The following is a 16,458-nucleotide window of genomic DNA, read 5'->3' as shown; positions in this document are numbered from 1 at the left end:
TCATACGGTTACCGCTCCCCTTTACCCATCCATCCTCCCTAAGTATCTCTCGTTATTTCCGCTCCACAGAAAAGGCTATCGAAAAAGAAATCAACGCCTTGTAGTTCAACTTCGTCGGCGCCTGGAAATCCCATAGAAGCAGGCAGCTGCGTGTATAAGCTGTCGTTACTGTCCAATATTATGGATCCATTCGGTGACTCGGGCTGAAGCGCTGACAACAGCTGAGGAGTATCTGATGGCATGATCTGTGAACCGGTATAGCTCATCGTTGACAAGATATCCGATCCAGATGACGGGTGTTGGGCTTGTTCAACCGGCTGACCCGGGGGCAGTCTATCCGTGACCAACATGGCCGGTATGCCCAGCTCGGGTTGCGCTAGCATTTTTGGAGCAGGCTTTGAGATGACACCGCGTTCAAAATTGATGGTACCAAAATAGGGAATCTGAATGTGCAGTGCCTTGCCGTTGTTGGTTAACCGGCCGTCATACTCAAGCCCTCCTTCGCTATCTTTAGATGAGCTTGTTTGATACATGTCGCCCTTGGCGGCATTTGCCTCAATGGTGAGCAGATGATGAATGATTCGGGTAAGTTTATAGGCGATCAAATCGACATCATTGCAGGACATGGATTCAATGATCTGTAGGGTACGCTCCATGTAGCCGCGGTCACTTGGGCGGCTGTGGACAAGGGATTCGAAACCAGTGACCGGGCATGAGCGCTCCCCAAATCCCTGGAACTGACTCTGAGAATTAATGTGAGCAATACATAGTATGGTAATGGCCATAAAGGCGAGAAAATCACAACCGCGGCAGTAGAAGTGTCCGGGGTTTGACGTGCGGAGGGCTATATAGCGAGATAGAATTTCCCGGCTGGCGTTGATGACAGTGATTCTGCTACGATCGTACCTGTGGTCACAAGAGGAGCAAAGCATATAAGGTAAATGCAGCCGCATAAACAGGTGGTAATGCGTGAGTTGATCCATGATACGATTTGTATCACGAAGGAGATTTGCACCTTCGCCATTGCTGGGCATGAAATTCGGGATCAGCCACCACTGGGGTGGCATCTCAGCTGCAGCTTTATGCAATAGCATGTCATCCTCGTGAATTTTGACCAGGCTGTTTACGTCGCCATCCTTTCGGTGCAGGATATGCCCAGCAACGGCGCAGTGGATGCGTTGCATGCGTTCATTGGGATCCAACTCTTCTAATACTTGCGGAGTGGAGAAGAGGTCTTCGAGTGATGTATGCGGTAGGCCCAGCATGATCGAAAGGTAGCGATCCATTTGAGCCAATCGAAAATGGGTTTTAACAGGGTCAAAGGCCACTTGAGTCTCGGGATCGAGGATCTTCAGGGACGGCGAGTCACGGCCACGGTGCAGAGCCATCATCTGTGCGACGGTAATCGCCCGGCGTATTGCCATCCATGCACGATGCAGGTTTCCAGCGTAGTTCTGGTACATAGCCTCGAGCATTATGCATTCGATGCCCTCGACGGAGCCGATGAGGTCTTCGTTGGTAGTCACGAGGCTGATAGCTCTGTCGACGACACGAGGCATGATAGAGCGGATAGATGTACCCAGGTATCCAAGGTCTCGGATGGAAGAAGGGGGGATTCCTTGTAGGAATACGCCGAGGACCAGAAGCTTACGCGCGATCAGCACCGGATGGTTACCCGGCCGGGGAGGCTGTAGCATCTCCCTCGGGGATGATAGGGCCGGGCCGGTAAAGGTGGAACAGGACGTGCATATTCCGCAAAACATCGAGGTTGAAATTCCCATAGGGAGACTACAGATGATATCGATATCATCCTCGCTGGGCCATGCCGCGATAAGGTCGCGAGCCAATTCTTCATATTTGCTTGGGGCTCGCCTGTCCGGGACCGATGCCGGCTTCGAAGGGGGTCTCGAGCGGGTAGTTATCCCGTCCTCAACATTGTGCTTTTTAATTGTCAAAAAAAAAAAAAGATAATATGGTGAGCTTGACATGTGTTGGAAATGAGAGAAACTCACCGCACGATGGCTTGTCGACGACACTAGTTTTGGCCGAGACTCTTCTCTATTCTCTAGCGTCACCGAGGTCGAGCGAGCGCCGGAACGATCTCTAGTTGGCGACTGTAGAGCATGGATAGACTCAGTATTGGCGAGTAACTGCTCCAGCAGGTTCTCTACCCGGCTAAGCCGGCCCTCTACTTGATTATTGCTGACGGAGGGAACAGCCTTATCAGGATACTCCTGGCCGATGCATGTACTCCCGCGTCTCCGACAATTATTGCAGGCGTGTGCGGAAGAGGCGAAGATACAACGGACTTTTCGTCGCCTGCACTCCCAGCAGCTTTGAGTTCCCTTCCGGGTCTTTCTCCATTCGGCTCCGGGTCTGTCTTTTTGGTGAATCGTTTGGTCCATCGCTTATGCACACCAGGCATTTCCTGACGTCTCATCAAGACCAGTAAAGCAAGTGTCTTGATTGAAGCCCGTTGGTTTCAATTTTGGAAACCACGATGAAGAACAGAAGGTGTATGATCCAAAGTGAAAGTGGTGACGCTTGGCAAATCGATTGGTGAATTCGACCGAAACCTCGGTCGACCATGACAAATCTGTCGGTGGGTTCGACCGAGATCTCGGCCAAAGCCTTTATATAGAGCAGCTCGTATCCAGGAACGATTCATATAGTCGAAATAGCTCGGCATAAAAAGTTATTATAAGAGATACATTTTAAGTTCAGATAATAAGCGAGAATGGTCAAGATTGCGATTGCTGGCGGCTCTGGCAGTGCGTGCCACTAGCCTACAAACCTACCCTCTGCAGCGTTACTAAATCTCAATAGATGTTGGGCAAGAGATCATTGACGTCCTCGTTGCAACTAAGAAGCACGATATACTGATTTTGTCGAGAAAGGCTTGTATCCCTCTCTTGCATAACAATTGATCAGTCGTTTCTAATTGGCCTATGTAGGATGCGCCGGCTGGAGAGGCCACCCCAGACATAACATGGATTAAGACAGACTACAAAGATCCAACAGAGTTGACGCTGATACTGCAGGGAGTCCACACTCTTCTGTCTTTCGCTTCTGAACAGGAAGATCCTTCCAGTCCCGTGCAGAAAAGGCTTATCGATGCCGCAGTTCAAGCTGGCGTGAAGCGTTTCGCGCCCAGTGAATGGGCCACGTAAGCTTCCGTCACCTCTCATGGTTTTTATAACCTATTCACATCTTGTAGGGCTGGCCTGGAACATCTAAGCTGGTACGCCTACAAGGCTGAGACGCGTCGATATCTGGAAGAGCTGAACAAGGACAAAAAGGTCGCGTCAGAAAGCCTCGTTGAGAAGCTTGAAAATCTAACACAAGAAAATATCTGTAGGTTCTAGAATACACTCTATTTCAACCTGGTCTGTTCGTGAACTACTTGACATTTCCTCATAAGTCGACCAAGCACCTTCACCTATTTGAAACCCCATTCGATTTTGAAAACCGCCGAGCTATCGTCATAGACGGCAGCGATGATGACCGAATCACCTTCACTTCAGTGCATGATCTCGCTAATGTGGTAGCCATGGCCATTGACTTCGAGGCTGAGTGGCCGGTTGTCGGGGGTATCAGAGGCACCGACATCTCCATCGGACAGCTTATAGCCCTCGGCGAGAAAGTTCGCGGTGGGTAATCCATCTGATATACTGGCTTATTTAAGAAATCTGCTGACATTCTACTCACTAGGAGGCCTGCCCTTCGACGTCGAAAAACTGAAGGCGGGAGACCTTGAAAATGGGAACTGGGAGACCTTATGGCTACCGAAGATCGATCACCCCTCAATCCCGCTTGAGCAAGTTGAAGCGTTTTCGAAGGTTGGCGTTGCTGGGATTCTGTTGGCTATTTCCGCAAATGCCTTTGCCGTTTCGAACGAGTGGAATCGACTGCTGCCAGAGTACAAGTTCACTCAAATGGAGGACTTTCTTACGACAGAATGGAGCTGTAAGCCTTAGAGAAGAAAGTAGATACCTTCAAGCAGTGACTGGAATATTTGGAGGAAGAATGTGACTTATATTCTATACAAGTGAATTCCACAGCCCTCCCGCCACAGCCACCAGTCCTGAGATTGCGGTCACTGCACCCAAAGCATTTTGGCTAAATCACTCCTATATCGGTATCTTGTTTATACCGTATTAGTACCTTTCGGAACATAATAGGTGTCTACCCTGACTAGTATTTCTTTACAATGGGCTTATTTTCTGTCCCAAAAATCTAGCTTTTGATAACCTCTCTTATAAAATTCTCGTATTACAAATAACCCCGACTTTTAGAGCGTATGATCTTAATGTTGATAGTGACGTAGATCGGATAATCGTCTACAAATTACTTGCCTAAAACCCAACACATCTATGTTAATATAGCAGTGTTTGTTACTAAGATTTTAAAGACTTATAGCCCCTAATACGTAGTAGGATAACCCCATCGGTTTCATATCCGTAGCTGGGAAGTTTAGCAAAATATAGAGGCTTCACGGAGAGAAATTCATAGCCCTACCTTCATAATCGATGTATTCATTTTCCTAAGTGCTGTCCTTTTTTCTTGTCAACATCCAAGCTGACACGCCCCTTGCAGAGCAAGCTTATATTTCTGAATCAACTAGTTGAAGAATTCCACAAGAGGAATCCTAGCATAAGACCGCTTATTCAGACGTTTGTTCGAGACTTTAAACTCAGCTAGTGGTGAGTATCACTAACAAAATCTCTAGGGACACGTCTCAGAGTATAATGCACCGTTCCAGTAATCGAGCTGAATACAGAAGAGCCTGGCTTTGTCAAGTCTCTTCGAGCCAGTGGCGCGATGTCTCTTGTTTCTCCGGGGCAAATGTCCATCAACAAGCAGGTGATGGGAAGACAAAGACACGGACAGCTCTCCAACATTCTCTCAATGACGCGCGGGCTTGCAAAAGTTCAAGCACCAGCTTGGAAACATGCGAATACCTCGTAGAGGTCGGGGCAAGCGATGCCGATTGCAAAATTATACTCCATGCAGCAGCCAAGTCGGTAATCTCGACTTAGTCAAAAGGCTTCTTCTTCGTGGGATATGTCCTGATCGCTTTCCTACACATAGCCGCCTTGAGATGATGCAGTTGTTTGAGGAGTTCGGATTCGACTTGATTTCAGCACACGACGATGCGCCAGAACAACAGTTTAGCCGCGTCTGCGCCGCAGAGCTCTGAGGAAGGGAGGGTTCTAACTTGCGCTGCCAAAGCTGGGGGGTCTAACTCAGGATTCAGAAAAAAGAATTACCAAACGATCTACGTAATACCTATGCTGCACTTACCGCGTGCATTCACATCCCCGCTCAAATGTGAGGCGAAGATTGTGTGCCCCGCACCGTGTCCGACAGATCAACATAGTATTCAGCTCCCAAATCCACACCTCTCCGTACGGCTTTCTCATTCTCAAAATACATTTGAAATGGTTGGCGACCCTCGTTTGGAGAAACAGAACCATCTTTGGGCGGAGGCTTGCAATCTCCTCAGCCGAGATGAGCAAGCTTGTGTTGCAAAATATTATGCAGAGGACGGAATCAAAACAGTGAATGACACGCTGGTGTTGGTCGCCGAGAAGCAGGATTTATGCATGCGCAAGCGCTGGACCATCAAAAACTTCCGAGGCCAAAAGATCATTGTCCGCGACATTCTTCACAAGATTGCTCACTGGATCAACAAGTTCAAGGAAGTGGGCGATGTTGTTATCCAGATTGACCAAACCCATGCTGCCGTTCCGTGGGCAGCGATCCGTTTCACACTTCAGTGGTCAATCAATGACCTTCAAACATTTGCTATGGTTGCCGAAGGACTAGAGGTCGTTTCGAGAATCGTTGCTCGATATGCCCTTTTCGAGTCCGTGTTTCTTCCACGAAACGGGGAGACCCCATCAACTGTACAGTCCAAGCTATCTGCGGCCCTCTTGCAACTATATGCGGCATGCATGAAGTACCTCGTCAGAATCGCGGAATATTACGAACGTTCCACTGGAGAACGTCTGGCGCGCAGCCTGATTTCATCATCGGACAGCGGGAACGACGAGTTAGAGGCAATCCGGCAACGTGAAGTGGAAGTTGATCAAGTTGCAAAAATTGCGCAAACAGAGATTTCTCGTCAGTCAAATGATGCCATACATACCCTCAAAGCGCAGAATGTGGCCTTCTTCCAGTCTTTGGAAAATCTTGTCCACTCCCTGGAGGGACCCATTGTACGCCTAAGTGGTCCGCTTGTCAAGTTCGAGGATGCGATATCCGCTGAGGAACGGCGCAAGGCATTGCTTTGGCTCTCCAGAGTCAACAGCCGAGAGCTCCATGAATTTATCATTTCTGATGTGATTCCAGGGACAGCTGATTGGATCTTTGACAGGCCAGAGTACAAGGACTGGCATGGCTCCAGTTCATCGTCCATGCTTTGGCTTCATGGGATTCCAGGATGCGGAAAAACCAAAGTGACATCAAAAGTAGTTCAGCAATTTTTGGAAGCGACTAGCAAGGACCTGAATTCTGCTCCAATTTCATACGTCTATTGCTCCAAGACCGGTAACAAGTCGCTTACGCTTACTCCGGTTGTGATTCTGAGGACAATAGTCAAACAGCTCTCTTTGCCGAAGTCTGAGGATCGAATTCGACTGCCAACCTGGGCAGAGTACACAAAGAAAAAAGAAGCCGCCGAGACGGACGGTCTGGATCCCTCGCTACTCACGGAAGAAGAGTGCATCCGGCTACTTCTTTCCTTAACCCAAGACTGTCCCGCTACGATTGTTCTCGATGGTCTCGATGAAGTCGATGGGAATCCGCGTGATGTGCTGAGAGTACTCCGTGCTGTGCTCGAAGATGCACCAAATCTGGTGAAAGTACTCGTATCAAGCCGTGATGACGGTGCCATCTCGGAAGAGCTTCGGGATATTCCATGCATAGGTGTATCCTCTGCAGACAACTCTGCCGACATCAAAACGTTCGTTCATCAACGGGTCAACACGGCGATTGAGGATCGAAGTCTTCTTGGCGGGAAGATGTCATCATCTGGACAAGATCGTTTGATGGAAACCCTCATTAATGGTGCCGGGGGAATGTTTCTACTGCCATCTCTCCAGTTGAAGTATCTGTGTGATCACCAGAAATTCAAACTCGAGTCTGATGTCCTTGCCGCTCTGCAGTATCTCCCCCGAGGCTTATGGACATTTTCGACGCTCTCTACTCTCGAATTGAGAAGTATGAATATCGGGCCCGGCAGGTTGCAAAACATGTTTTTGATTGGCTACTTGCAGCTGAATGTCCGATGGCCGCTTCAGAAATCATTGCAGCCGTCTCATACAGTCAAGACCTCACAGTTAACACAGGAACCGACTCCATGGTAAGCACCCAGGTATCCGCCAGGCTATTCATCCGTAGGATAGCTTACCTGTATGATATCGTAACAGACACTCGATGCCGATCAAGTCTTGGATCTATGTTGCAACTTTGTGATTCTTGATCACGAATCGGGCCAGTTTTTGTTTGCCCATGCCTCTCTACGAGAATATTTACAACAGCGGCCAGAACACTCAGTCTCGAACAGCAACTTCACCGCCGCCAAAGTCTGTCTTGAGCTTTTTTTGTCGAATAATTATGATGAAGACAATACGTGAGCTCATACCATTACAGTCTCTCTTGAAATTGGTTAATCATTAAAGTTACAGAGACGGAATACTAGAGCCAGCCCTGGCGTCCGAGGCCGGCAAAAAAGGCAACTTTCGAAAATATGCGACGTGTTACTGGGCTCAGCATTATGCAAGAGTTGACCAGGAAGTCAGTGAATCTCAAATCGAGGAGATGATGGCCACGTTCATCACCGAGGACCAAGGTATCTGCTTTGCTCAATGGCTCGAGGACGTCAATGAGCTGGTTGAATCGAGGAACCTCGAGCAAACCGTTTGGACAAAGTTGAATTCTTGTCGAAGTGCCGCAGGGTCTCCCATCTTTGTGGCATGTGTTTATGGCATCCTGGGAATAATGAGACTTGATAAGGACTCGTCGTCCAAGGAGGATGACCACGATGTCAACCAGAAAAACTTCGACGGCGCAACGCCTATCTACCTTGCTGCGCGATATGGTCATTCCACCTTGGTGCAGTTTATCATTGAGCAAGGAGCCATCCTTGATGTCACTGGAGGCCATTTTGGGAACCCATTACAAGTAGCAGCTTTTCAAGGCTTCGAGGCCGTGGCACATATTTTGCTGGAGAAAGGGGCCAGTCCATGCGCACCAGGCAAATTCACCACGGCGATTGATGCAGCACTCGCAGGTGGCCACGAAGCTGTAATTCTACTTCTGTTAGGATATGAGCAGGTAGTCCAATCGTGCGAGATTAACAAAATTCTTGAGAAGGCTGCCCATGGAGGTCACTTTGCAGTCGTTTGTGATCTTCAGGAACGGTTAAAAATCGGCACGCTGGACAAAGTACCGGCAAACCGGGGTCTAGGTAAGAACTTAGAGCTCATGAGATGTTCAAGTCCTCAACTAATCAAATCTTCCTTCTAGTGATTGAAGAACACCATAATGCTCTTCAGATGGCGCTCTTCCGCGGTCGAGCGAGAATTGCAAAAGCCATGTTGAAGCGGATCCCGGATATCAATGAAAGCGGTGGTCCTTTTGGCAATGCTATCCAGGCAGCTGCATATGGAGGCCATGTGGCTATGATTGAGCTGATACTGTGCCACGGAGGGACTGTGCATTTGGAAGGCCGGTACGGCACCCCTCTTCGCGCAGCTGCACTGGGCGGTCATGACCACGCAGTCCAGCTTTTAATCGATCGTGGTGCAGTCATGGCAGATGACAGTGGAGACGCACTAGAAGCTGCAGCATTCAACGGGCGACTATCAACTGTCAAGACTCTGTTTGATTCTGGATTATGTGATCGCCAGAAATATACGTTCACAGTGAGCCCAGCAGTCCGCGCAGCTTGCTTTCGGGGTCATCTTCAGGTGGCCACGTATCTTTTGACCTTATTTGGCTCGGATGCCGCTCATCATGCTTTGGAAGCTGCCATGGATGGCGCTCAAGGAGACATAGTGCAGCTGGCCTTGGCCCATCACCCACAACAGACCGACGCAAAATCTTTTCGGAGGCCCAAGGGCGGGATCTGTATAGCTGTACCAGGGTCTGCAAGGCAAATTCTGCCGCTAGAAGCATCACTGGAGAGGGCAAAGGATAAGAAAGAGCAGTACCAGCAGTTGACGTGCAAGAAGAAGTCCACATCGCGCCCGCATTCCCAAATACATAGCACAGGAAACCAGGAGCAGCAAACGCCAAAAAGGATGCGAAAGGTTCTAGGATCGAACATCGATCGGGGTCAGAACAGGAAAGATCTTCTTTTGATTGCTGTTCAAATGGGTTTCCTCGAGGTGGTGGGTGAACTCCTGGATCAGGGGTTCAATATCAACTCCAGAGGCCAAACCCATCCGAACGAGCCACCGCAATTAACGCCGATCGAAGAGGCCGTCATCCTTGATCGTGTCCCTATAATTGAGCTTCTGCTGAATCGAGGTGCATATGCCAAACGAGCATTGAAATACGCCGTGGTGCATCAAAACGAGCGGGTGATTCGTCTATTCCTCCAGAAACGGCCGAAAATCGAGGTCGAGGTCTCGCTCTCCGGTAAAATAGCAGATGCCGATCCGCAGCTCGAGCCCACTGCGCTTTCACTTGCGGTTGAGAAGAACTATCCACAAATTGTCAGGATTTTGATGGATCATGTGAGAGAATTCTACGATTTCAAGATCGGGTCTGCTCTGGCGACAGCGGTTAGGATAGGAAGCATCCCCATGATTGAAATACTTCTCGGCGACATTGAGCTACGTGACCTACCAGACGACTCGTTTCACTCAGACGAGTATTTCGCTTTCTACAGAATCATGGAAGAAGCAGCTCAAACTCGGAATATTCCTGCTTTGAAAGTCCTCCTCAAGCATGTTGACAATCGCGCTATGTACAACCAAATGGTCCACGACTATATCAAACATAGTATATCGGAAGCCAATTGGTATGGTGTGGTCCACTGCTTATACCTCGAAATTGAGGGTCTCATTTGGTCTACTTTGCTGGAGACTGCTTTTCTCAGTTCGGCTGAAAAGCTATGTGATCCATGGGACACACACGTTCGCTGTCCGTATTCTCTGCAAGCCCAGGCTTTTGACATGGAAAGAGACAAGCAAGCTAAAGGCCGACTACTAAACGCGATCAGTTGTGGCGCCCGAGAGTCCGATCGCCTCCTTTCGTCCTATCTTGTCGCTTTCAAAATTGCTGCAGATTCTCGAAACACGACGATGATGAATTTCATTCTGACTGATAGCACCTCCGGTCTTGGCGCGTCTGGCGAAAGGTTCCTTGGTGTCACAAATTTACTCAAACCGGCGGCGTTGTATTATGCCTGTCAGAATGGTGATTGGGAATTGTTCAATGGTCTCATTAAAGGCGGCGCCGACCCATTTGCAAAAGCAGTATTTCCAGGGCAGAGGCAAAGCATGGCGCCAGCAAGTGTATTGCCAGAGCCTATGGATCCCAAGGACATTGACTTCTTTCAAGTATCTTTGGGGGCCTTCTTCCAGGCTAAGGACTACGAGTCGCCGCTTAAATGGCTCCCAATACTCACTTGGTTTCTTGATTCTGGTATCGAAGTGAATACAGAAGAGCCTGGCCTTGTCAAGTCTCTTCACCTAGCATGCGGATGGGGTTTCCTGGAGTATGTCGAGAAGCTGGTCGAGAAAGGAGTCTCCGTTTCAGCGTTGGACCAGACCCGGCCACCTTGGAATATGGTTGGACCCCCCTCCACACTGCAACACGGTTCGGTCAAAAGCATGTGGCGGTGTACCTTGTTACTCGCGGGGCAAATATCCATCAACAAGCAGGTGACGGGAAGTCAAAGACACAGACAGCTATCCAATATGCTCTTGAATACGTGGGGGATTGGGAAGATGGTCGCGCCATATTGGAAACATGCGAATACCTCGTAGAGGTCGGGGCGGGCGATGCCGATTGCAAGATTCTGCTCCATGCAGCAGCCAAAGCTGGGAATCTCAACTTTGCCAAAAGGCTTCTTCTTCGTGGGATATGTCCTGATCGCTTTCCTACGCATAGCCGCCTTGAGATGATGCAGTTGTTTGAGGAGTTCGGATTCGACTTGATTTCAACACACGATGACGCGCCAGAACAACAGGGAGAAGCTCTTCAACACGGCCGGTTCCCCTTGTTTGAGTATCTTGTGAGTCGGCAAGGATTGCAGGTTTCTTTTTCAGACTGGTCTGTCATGGAAAGGATCAGCCATTGGACAAATCACGACAAGCTGCAATACGTGATACGGCGATGGAATTTCGATCTCAACACCATCTTTGAATGCGAATCCGAGGACTTGCCTGATCGGAAGACTAAGAAATGCCAATTCAACCTGCTGCAGAAAGCATGTTACATACTGGATGGCACAGAGCAAGCGGGGATGTTGCTGAAAGCAGGTGCATCCATCGACTGCCCAGGTCTGTCAAACACTGCACTAGAAGTCGCGGTCAAAAAGATGAGGACCACTGTTTCCGGACATGATATTTCTCTTGTTGAGCTTCTCCTTGAGCATGGCGCCAACGTTCACGGACTTAAAACAGGAGACGAACCTACCAAGAATGAAGGGCCTCGGAATCTACATGCCCCGCCACTACTTTTGGTCCTTCTCTGTGACTGTGGTGACATATTGAAGATGGTTGAGCTTCTCGTGAAGCATGGCGCGGATGTAAATGCTGGGGTCATACCTCCGTTGCGGGTGGCCTCTCAAAAGGATCATCATGAAGTGGTCAAATTTCTCGTTCAACATGGGGCAGTAGACAATGGCAACCACTTGTCTTTCAGTATTGATGACTTGATGAATGAGCGTCGGACCATTGCGGGGATACCCTTGTGGTGAAAGTTTCCATCGAATTGTCTTCCAATTGACGCCTTCCTCTCGTGCCTGAATCATTACGTGGTGATTTCCATCAATACTCTTCAAAGGCGTCGCCTGCTCACCACTGTGCTTCTCATTATCTCGAGGTGTACTTCGGCCAATATTCGCAGCATAATTCCTATTCATGACCATGTTGCTAAGCAGACGAAGCGGCCCTTGGAGGCAATCGAGGCGGAGGCTCATCGAGTTACTGTCGCCCGGGTCGTTGGAACTGAAGGACAATGGAGCATCTAGATGTGAGCCGTGCGGTGACGGCTGGGTATTTCCATTTAGCTCCATACACTTTTCCTCTTTTGACACTACAAGTAGTAAGTGGGATGAGGATTGACGCCTCCCACCGCACATGGTCGAATAGGAATACGGCGCATCAGCGTGAAAACAGCTTCGAATTATTCTGGAACAATCTATTTTGCCTTGTATGTCTCCTTCGTGCATCACCTGAAAGCAAAATACGCCCGCTCCAAAGGCTGCCGTTCTGACTCCCAGGCCAACCAATCCGACCTCGTAGTCCTGCCCAACAAGTCAGTTCGGTTCCATCAAAAGAAGACCAAGGATAAAAGCATACGGCAAAAGACCCATGGCATTCACCTTCCAAATCCCCAGAGCCAACAGTCCCAACTGCATCAGCACATAAACCGCCTTGACACCGACCAGCTTCGCGCGCGTCGACTCGGTGTCAAATTTGGCGAAAGCGGCATTGGTATTGAACAACCCCTGGATGGGACCCTTGAAGAGCATGAACACCATCATGATACTGAAGATCTGCAGGCTATTGCCGGACATGTACATCATGATCGCGTTCATGGGGATCTGCTTGGACGGGGCGATGGCGATTTCCCACGCTTTCTTGATCTTGAGCGCGTCGGTTTCTTCGGGTTTCGAGGTGGTGGGCTGCTGATCCTTTTGTTGTTTTTCGCGCTGACGAGAGAAGGGATCGAGTAAGTACAGATTTTCTGGGGGTGGCGTGGGATGGCTTCTCACCTGCTTGCCTGCGGCTTTGCTGCTCGAAAACCCGGGCGGGTCGGGGATGCTGGAGGCCGCCTTGGTGGGTTTGGGCATGGGCGAGTTGAGTGCAACGACCCATTGCGGTGGTGGAGGGGGAGGAAGAGGCTGCGACATGATGGCGTGGTGTGTTGCAGTGAAGAAGATGGATGACAAGGAGAGAGTGTCAAATCAGTTCCTCCGCAATCCCGCCCGGGCACTCACTCCGCCTTCTTCCTTCCTTCGTCATCTCTCCTTCCTCCTTTCTTTTCCTTCTCCCGATCCAATTCATTTCTTTTTCCTGTCGGGTTCAATTCCCCTTGCTATGACTGCCAGCAGCATTTCCGTCCATCCCCCCGGCCATTTTCGATCTGTCTGAACGCTTTCCGAGCCCAGTGTGCTGAAGAACCCACCGCGGGCCCTTTTTCTTGCCAGCTCTCCTCGACCCCAGCACAACCTTTCCTAGCGCTCTGTCGATACCTTAATCCAGTGCTGGCGATCTGGCACTTGACTCGACTCTTTCCCGCTCGCTACGCATGTGATTTGATCGCACGGCCAGACTAGTCTCCAATCCGTCGCTCTCAAGCGTTCCGCGCCAGACCCCTCCTCCGTTGATTCGCCCACGCAATCATGAGTACTTCCGGGGGTGATGCGAAGTTGTTCGCCAGGGTATGTGAACGTGCTTTTGCCTTTTTGATCGGCCTGCTGCCCGTCGTGACTTTTCTCTCCCTTCCTCCTTCCCCGCATCTTACTCCTCTCTACTATGTCTGTTCTCCAAGGCCTCGCGCGTTTGTTCTCTACTACTGCCCCAAACTCTGATACCCCATGTTCATCGGCATCGTCCCCTATGCTCCGCCCTATAGCTCACTCTTTCCTCGTACCCGACAGGGCAAAGTTGCCGAGCTGCGACAGGAGCTCAATAGCGGCGGCAGGAAGGACAAGAACTACTCCGCCAAAAAGATCGCGCTGAAGAAGATCGTCGCAAACATGACCATGAGCAATAACGATATGGTGGCCCTATTTCCGGACGTGATCGACTGCATGAACCTACCCAGCTTGGAGATCAAGAAGATGTATGCCTGACAGCGACAGCGGTTAGTAACGTGCTGACAACTCTAGGTGCTTTCTGTTCCTGGTCAACTATTCAAGGATGAAGCCCGATGTCGCGCTCAAGGCGCTACCGATTCTGGTCGATGTATGGCCCGCATACCCATCAACAAACGAACTATGTCTGACTTCGGCTCAATAGGATATGGAGGACACCAACCCGCTGGTGCGCGCACTCGCATTACGAACCATCGCCTATGTACATGTCCGCGAGTTCGTTGAAGCGACTTTTCAACCTCTCAAACGCCTGATGCAGGACAACGATCCCTATGTCCGCAAGACAGCTGCCTTTTGCGTGGCGAAACTGTATGAGCACGACAAGAAGATGGTTGAAAACTCCGACTTGATCGATAGACTCAACCGCATGTTGAAGGACGAGAACCCGACAGTTGTTTCAAGCGTTTTGGCTTCGTTGGTGGACATTTGGGGCCGGAGTGAATCCATCTCCCTTACCATCGACTACGTCAGCGCATCGAAACTGGTGTCGATTCTGGCGGACTGCTCTGAGTAGGAACATCCCTTCGTATATGCGAATGAGGGCTAACAGCATTCGCAGATGGGGTCAAACTTATATCCTCGAAGCCTTAATGTCTTACGTGCCCCAAGACACCGCCGAAGCGCTCCTGCTGGCAGAGCGAATTGCACCACGGCTATCGCACTCGAATTCTGCGGTTGTCCTCACTTCTTGCCGAGTCATCCTCTATCTCATGAACTATATTGCCGATGAAAAACACATTACTTCGTTGTGCAACAAACTGTCCCCGCCCCTCGTTACATTGCTCTCCAAACCTCCTGAGGTCCAGTATCTGGCACTGCGAAACGCCATTCTGATCCTGCAGAAGCGACCTGCAGTCCTGCGAAATGATATCCGTGTGTTTTTCTGCAACTACAATGATCCCATCTACGTCAAGGTGACCAAATTGGAGTTGATGTTTATGTTGACCACCAAAGAGAATATTTCCGTGGTCTTGGCGGAGCTTCGAGAATATGCAACTGAAATCGATGTGCATTTCGTGCGCAAGGCAGTCCGCGCCATCGGAAAACTAGCCATCAAGATCGAGTCGGCCGCGCGGCAGTGTATCGACACGCTTTTGGAGCTGGTTGACGCCAAGATCCCCTACATTGTCCAGGAGGCAACAGTGGTGATTCGCAACATCTTCCGCAAATATCCTAACCAGTACGAAGGTATTATCGGACATGTGATCCAGAACATCGATGATCTCGACGAGCCCGAGGCCAAGGCAGCTATCATCTGGATCATTGGTCAATATGCAGACCGGATCGAGAATTCAGACGGTCTCTTGCAGGATTACCTGGCCACCTTCCACGATGAGACTATCGAAGTGCAGCTCGCACTACTGACAGCCACTGTCAAGCTCTTCATTCAGCGGCCGACCAAGGGCCAACAGATCGTCCCAGAGGTGCTGAAGTGGTGCACCGAAGAAACAGACGACCCGGACTTGCGCGACCGTGGCTACATGTACTGGCGTCTCCTCTCCACCGACCCGGCATCCGCCAAGGAAGTAGTGATGGGCCAAAAACCCCCGATCACCGCAGAGAGCGAAAAGCTGGACCCGCGCACCCTCGAAGAGCTGTGTCTAAACGTCGGCACCCTGGCCACAGTCTACCTCAAACCCATCCACCAAGTCTTCCGCGCTGCTCGTCCTCGTCGCCTCCAACCCAGTCCGGCCCTGCAGCGCCCACCCGTCGAGGACGGCACCGCCAGCATGCTAGGTTACAACCCGCCCTCAGCCACTTCCGCCGCCGGAAACACTAGCAACAGTGGCTTGGCCACCATCACCACGACAGGCAACCCCATCAGCCCCATCAACCCCGCCCCTCCACCTAACTTCCCCGTCACGGCGCCCGGCACCGGCCCCAACGCGGCAACGGGCCAGACATCCATGAACGACGCTGTCAACGCCGCGGATTCGTACTTCAGCGGTGTCGGCTCCCAGCAGATGGCGTCGCTGGATCTTGGCGGACGTGATGATGGCCTTGGCAATGGAGGCGCACCGCAAACGCAGTACGTTGTCACGCAGAATCAGCAGCAGGTGTATCAACCTCATTTGGCTGGTGGGGCTGCGACGGGCGAGTTGTTGCTGCTATAGTTGGTCCCTTTGGGTTTCGTCTTTTGTTGTAATTGTAGATAGAGCAATTGGAAATGGTCCTTTAGTATCGTTCACGGTCAAATTATCCGAAAGTCAAATATCCTCCCTCCTTCTCCCCTAGAATTGATGCTACTCACTGTTACGATTTGAATCCCAGAAAATAAAGCTTAATAACTTTGGCAGAAGTGTGATGGTAATACCGTAATGTCCCATAAAATTACATAGAATCTCATGGATGACGGTGTGTCAGATCGCCCGCCTACATCCTCAAACCGAATCTGG

At 50.2% G+C, this 16,458-nt stretch overlaps 6 protein-coding genes across 6 annotated transcripts; 4 read left to right on the top strand and 2 right to left on the bottom strand.

Annotated features, from left to right (window-relative positions):
- Window positions 1-38: 38 nt before the first annotated feature.
- N7474_010899 (uncharacterized protein) lies at window positions 39-2,375 on the bottom strand (the record flags this gene model as incomplete). Its single annotated transcript, XM_057202309.1, has 2 exons — window positions 39-1,940; window positions 2,013-2,375. Coding segments are annotated over 2 exons (2,265 nt in total), but the record flags the coding sequence as incomplete, so codon positions are not given.
- Window positions 2,376-2,737: 362 nt separating this feature from the next.
- On the top strand, window positions 2,738-3,977 carry N7474_010898 (uncharacterized protein; the record flags this gene model as incomplete). The annotated part of the gene is made up of 6 exons (XM_057202308.1): window positions 2,738-2,771; window positions 2,827-2,849; window positions 2,955-3,166; window positions 3,218-3,354; window positions 3,489-3,650; window positions 3,712-3,977. The coding sequence occupies 6 exons, from the start codon at window positions 2,738-2,740 to the stop codon at window positions 3,975-3,977; spliced, it is 834 nt and encodes a 277-aa protein (XP_057047592.1).
- Window positions 3,978-5,441: 1,464 nt separating this feature from the next.
- N7474_010897 (ATP-binding protein) lies at window positions 5,442-7,069 on the top strand (the record flags this gene model as incomplete). Its single annotated transcript, XM_057202307.1, has 2 exons — window positions 5,442-6,967; window positions 7,045-7,069. 2 exons carry the CDS (start codon window positions 5,442-5,444, stop codon window positions 7,067-7,069), a joined length of 1,551 nt encoding a protein of 516 aa, XP_057047591.1.
- A 446-nt stretch (window positions 7,070-7,515) lies between these two features.
- N7474_010896 (ankyrin repeat domain-containing protein) lies at window positions 7,516-11,938 on the top strand (the record flags this gene model as incomplete). Its single annotated transcript, XM_057202306.1, has 4 exons — window positions 7,516-7,589; window positions 7,686-8,473; window positions 8,533-10,833; window positions 10,899-11,938. 4 exons carry the CDS (start codon window positions 7,516-7,518, stop codon window positions 11,936-11,938), a joined length of 4,203 nt encoding a protein of 1,400 aa, XP_057047590.1.
- Window positions 11,939-12,499: 561 nt separating this feature from the next.
- Window positions 12,500-13,096, bottom strand: N7474_010895 (ER membrane protein complex subunit 4; the record flags this gene model as incomplete). The annotated part of the gene is made up of 1 exon (XM_057202305.1): window positions 12,500-13,096. One exon carries the CDS (start codon window positions 13,094-13,096, stop codon window positions 12,500-12,502), a length of 597 nt encoding a protein of 198 aa, XP_057047589.1.
- Window positions 13,097-13,783: 687 nt separating this feature from the next.
- N7474_010894 (putative AP-2 adaptor complex subunit beta) lies at window positions 13,784-16,176 on the top strand (the record flags this gene model as incomplete). The annotated part of the gene is made up of 4 exons (XM_057202304.1): window positions 13,784-14,031; window positions 14,078-14,153; window positions 14,208-14,572; window positions 14,622-16,176. 4 exons carry the CDS (start codon window positions 13,784-13,786, stop codon window positions 16,174-16,176), a joined length of 2,244 nt encoding a protein of 747 aa, XP_057047588.1.
- Window positions 16,177-16,458: the final 282 nt, after the last annotated feature.

The sequence above is a fragment of the Penicillium riverlandense genome, assembly GCF_028828495.1.
Source record: "Penicillium riverlandense strain IBT 135883 chromosome Unknown utg000011l_segment0_segment0, whole genome shotgun sequence".
NCBI classification, from domain to species: Eukaryota; Fungi; Ascomycota; class Eurotiomycetes; order Eurotiales; family Aspergillaceae; genus Penicillium; species Penicillium riverlandense.
The sequence above is the reverse complement of the archived record's forward strand: the minus strand, read 5'-3'. Positions and strand labels throughout refer to the sequence as shown.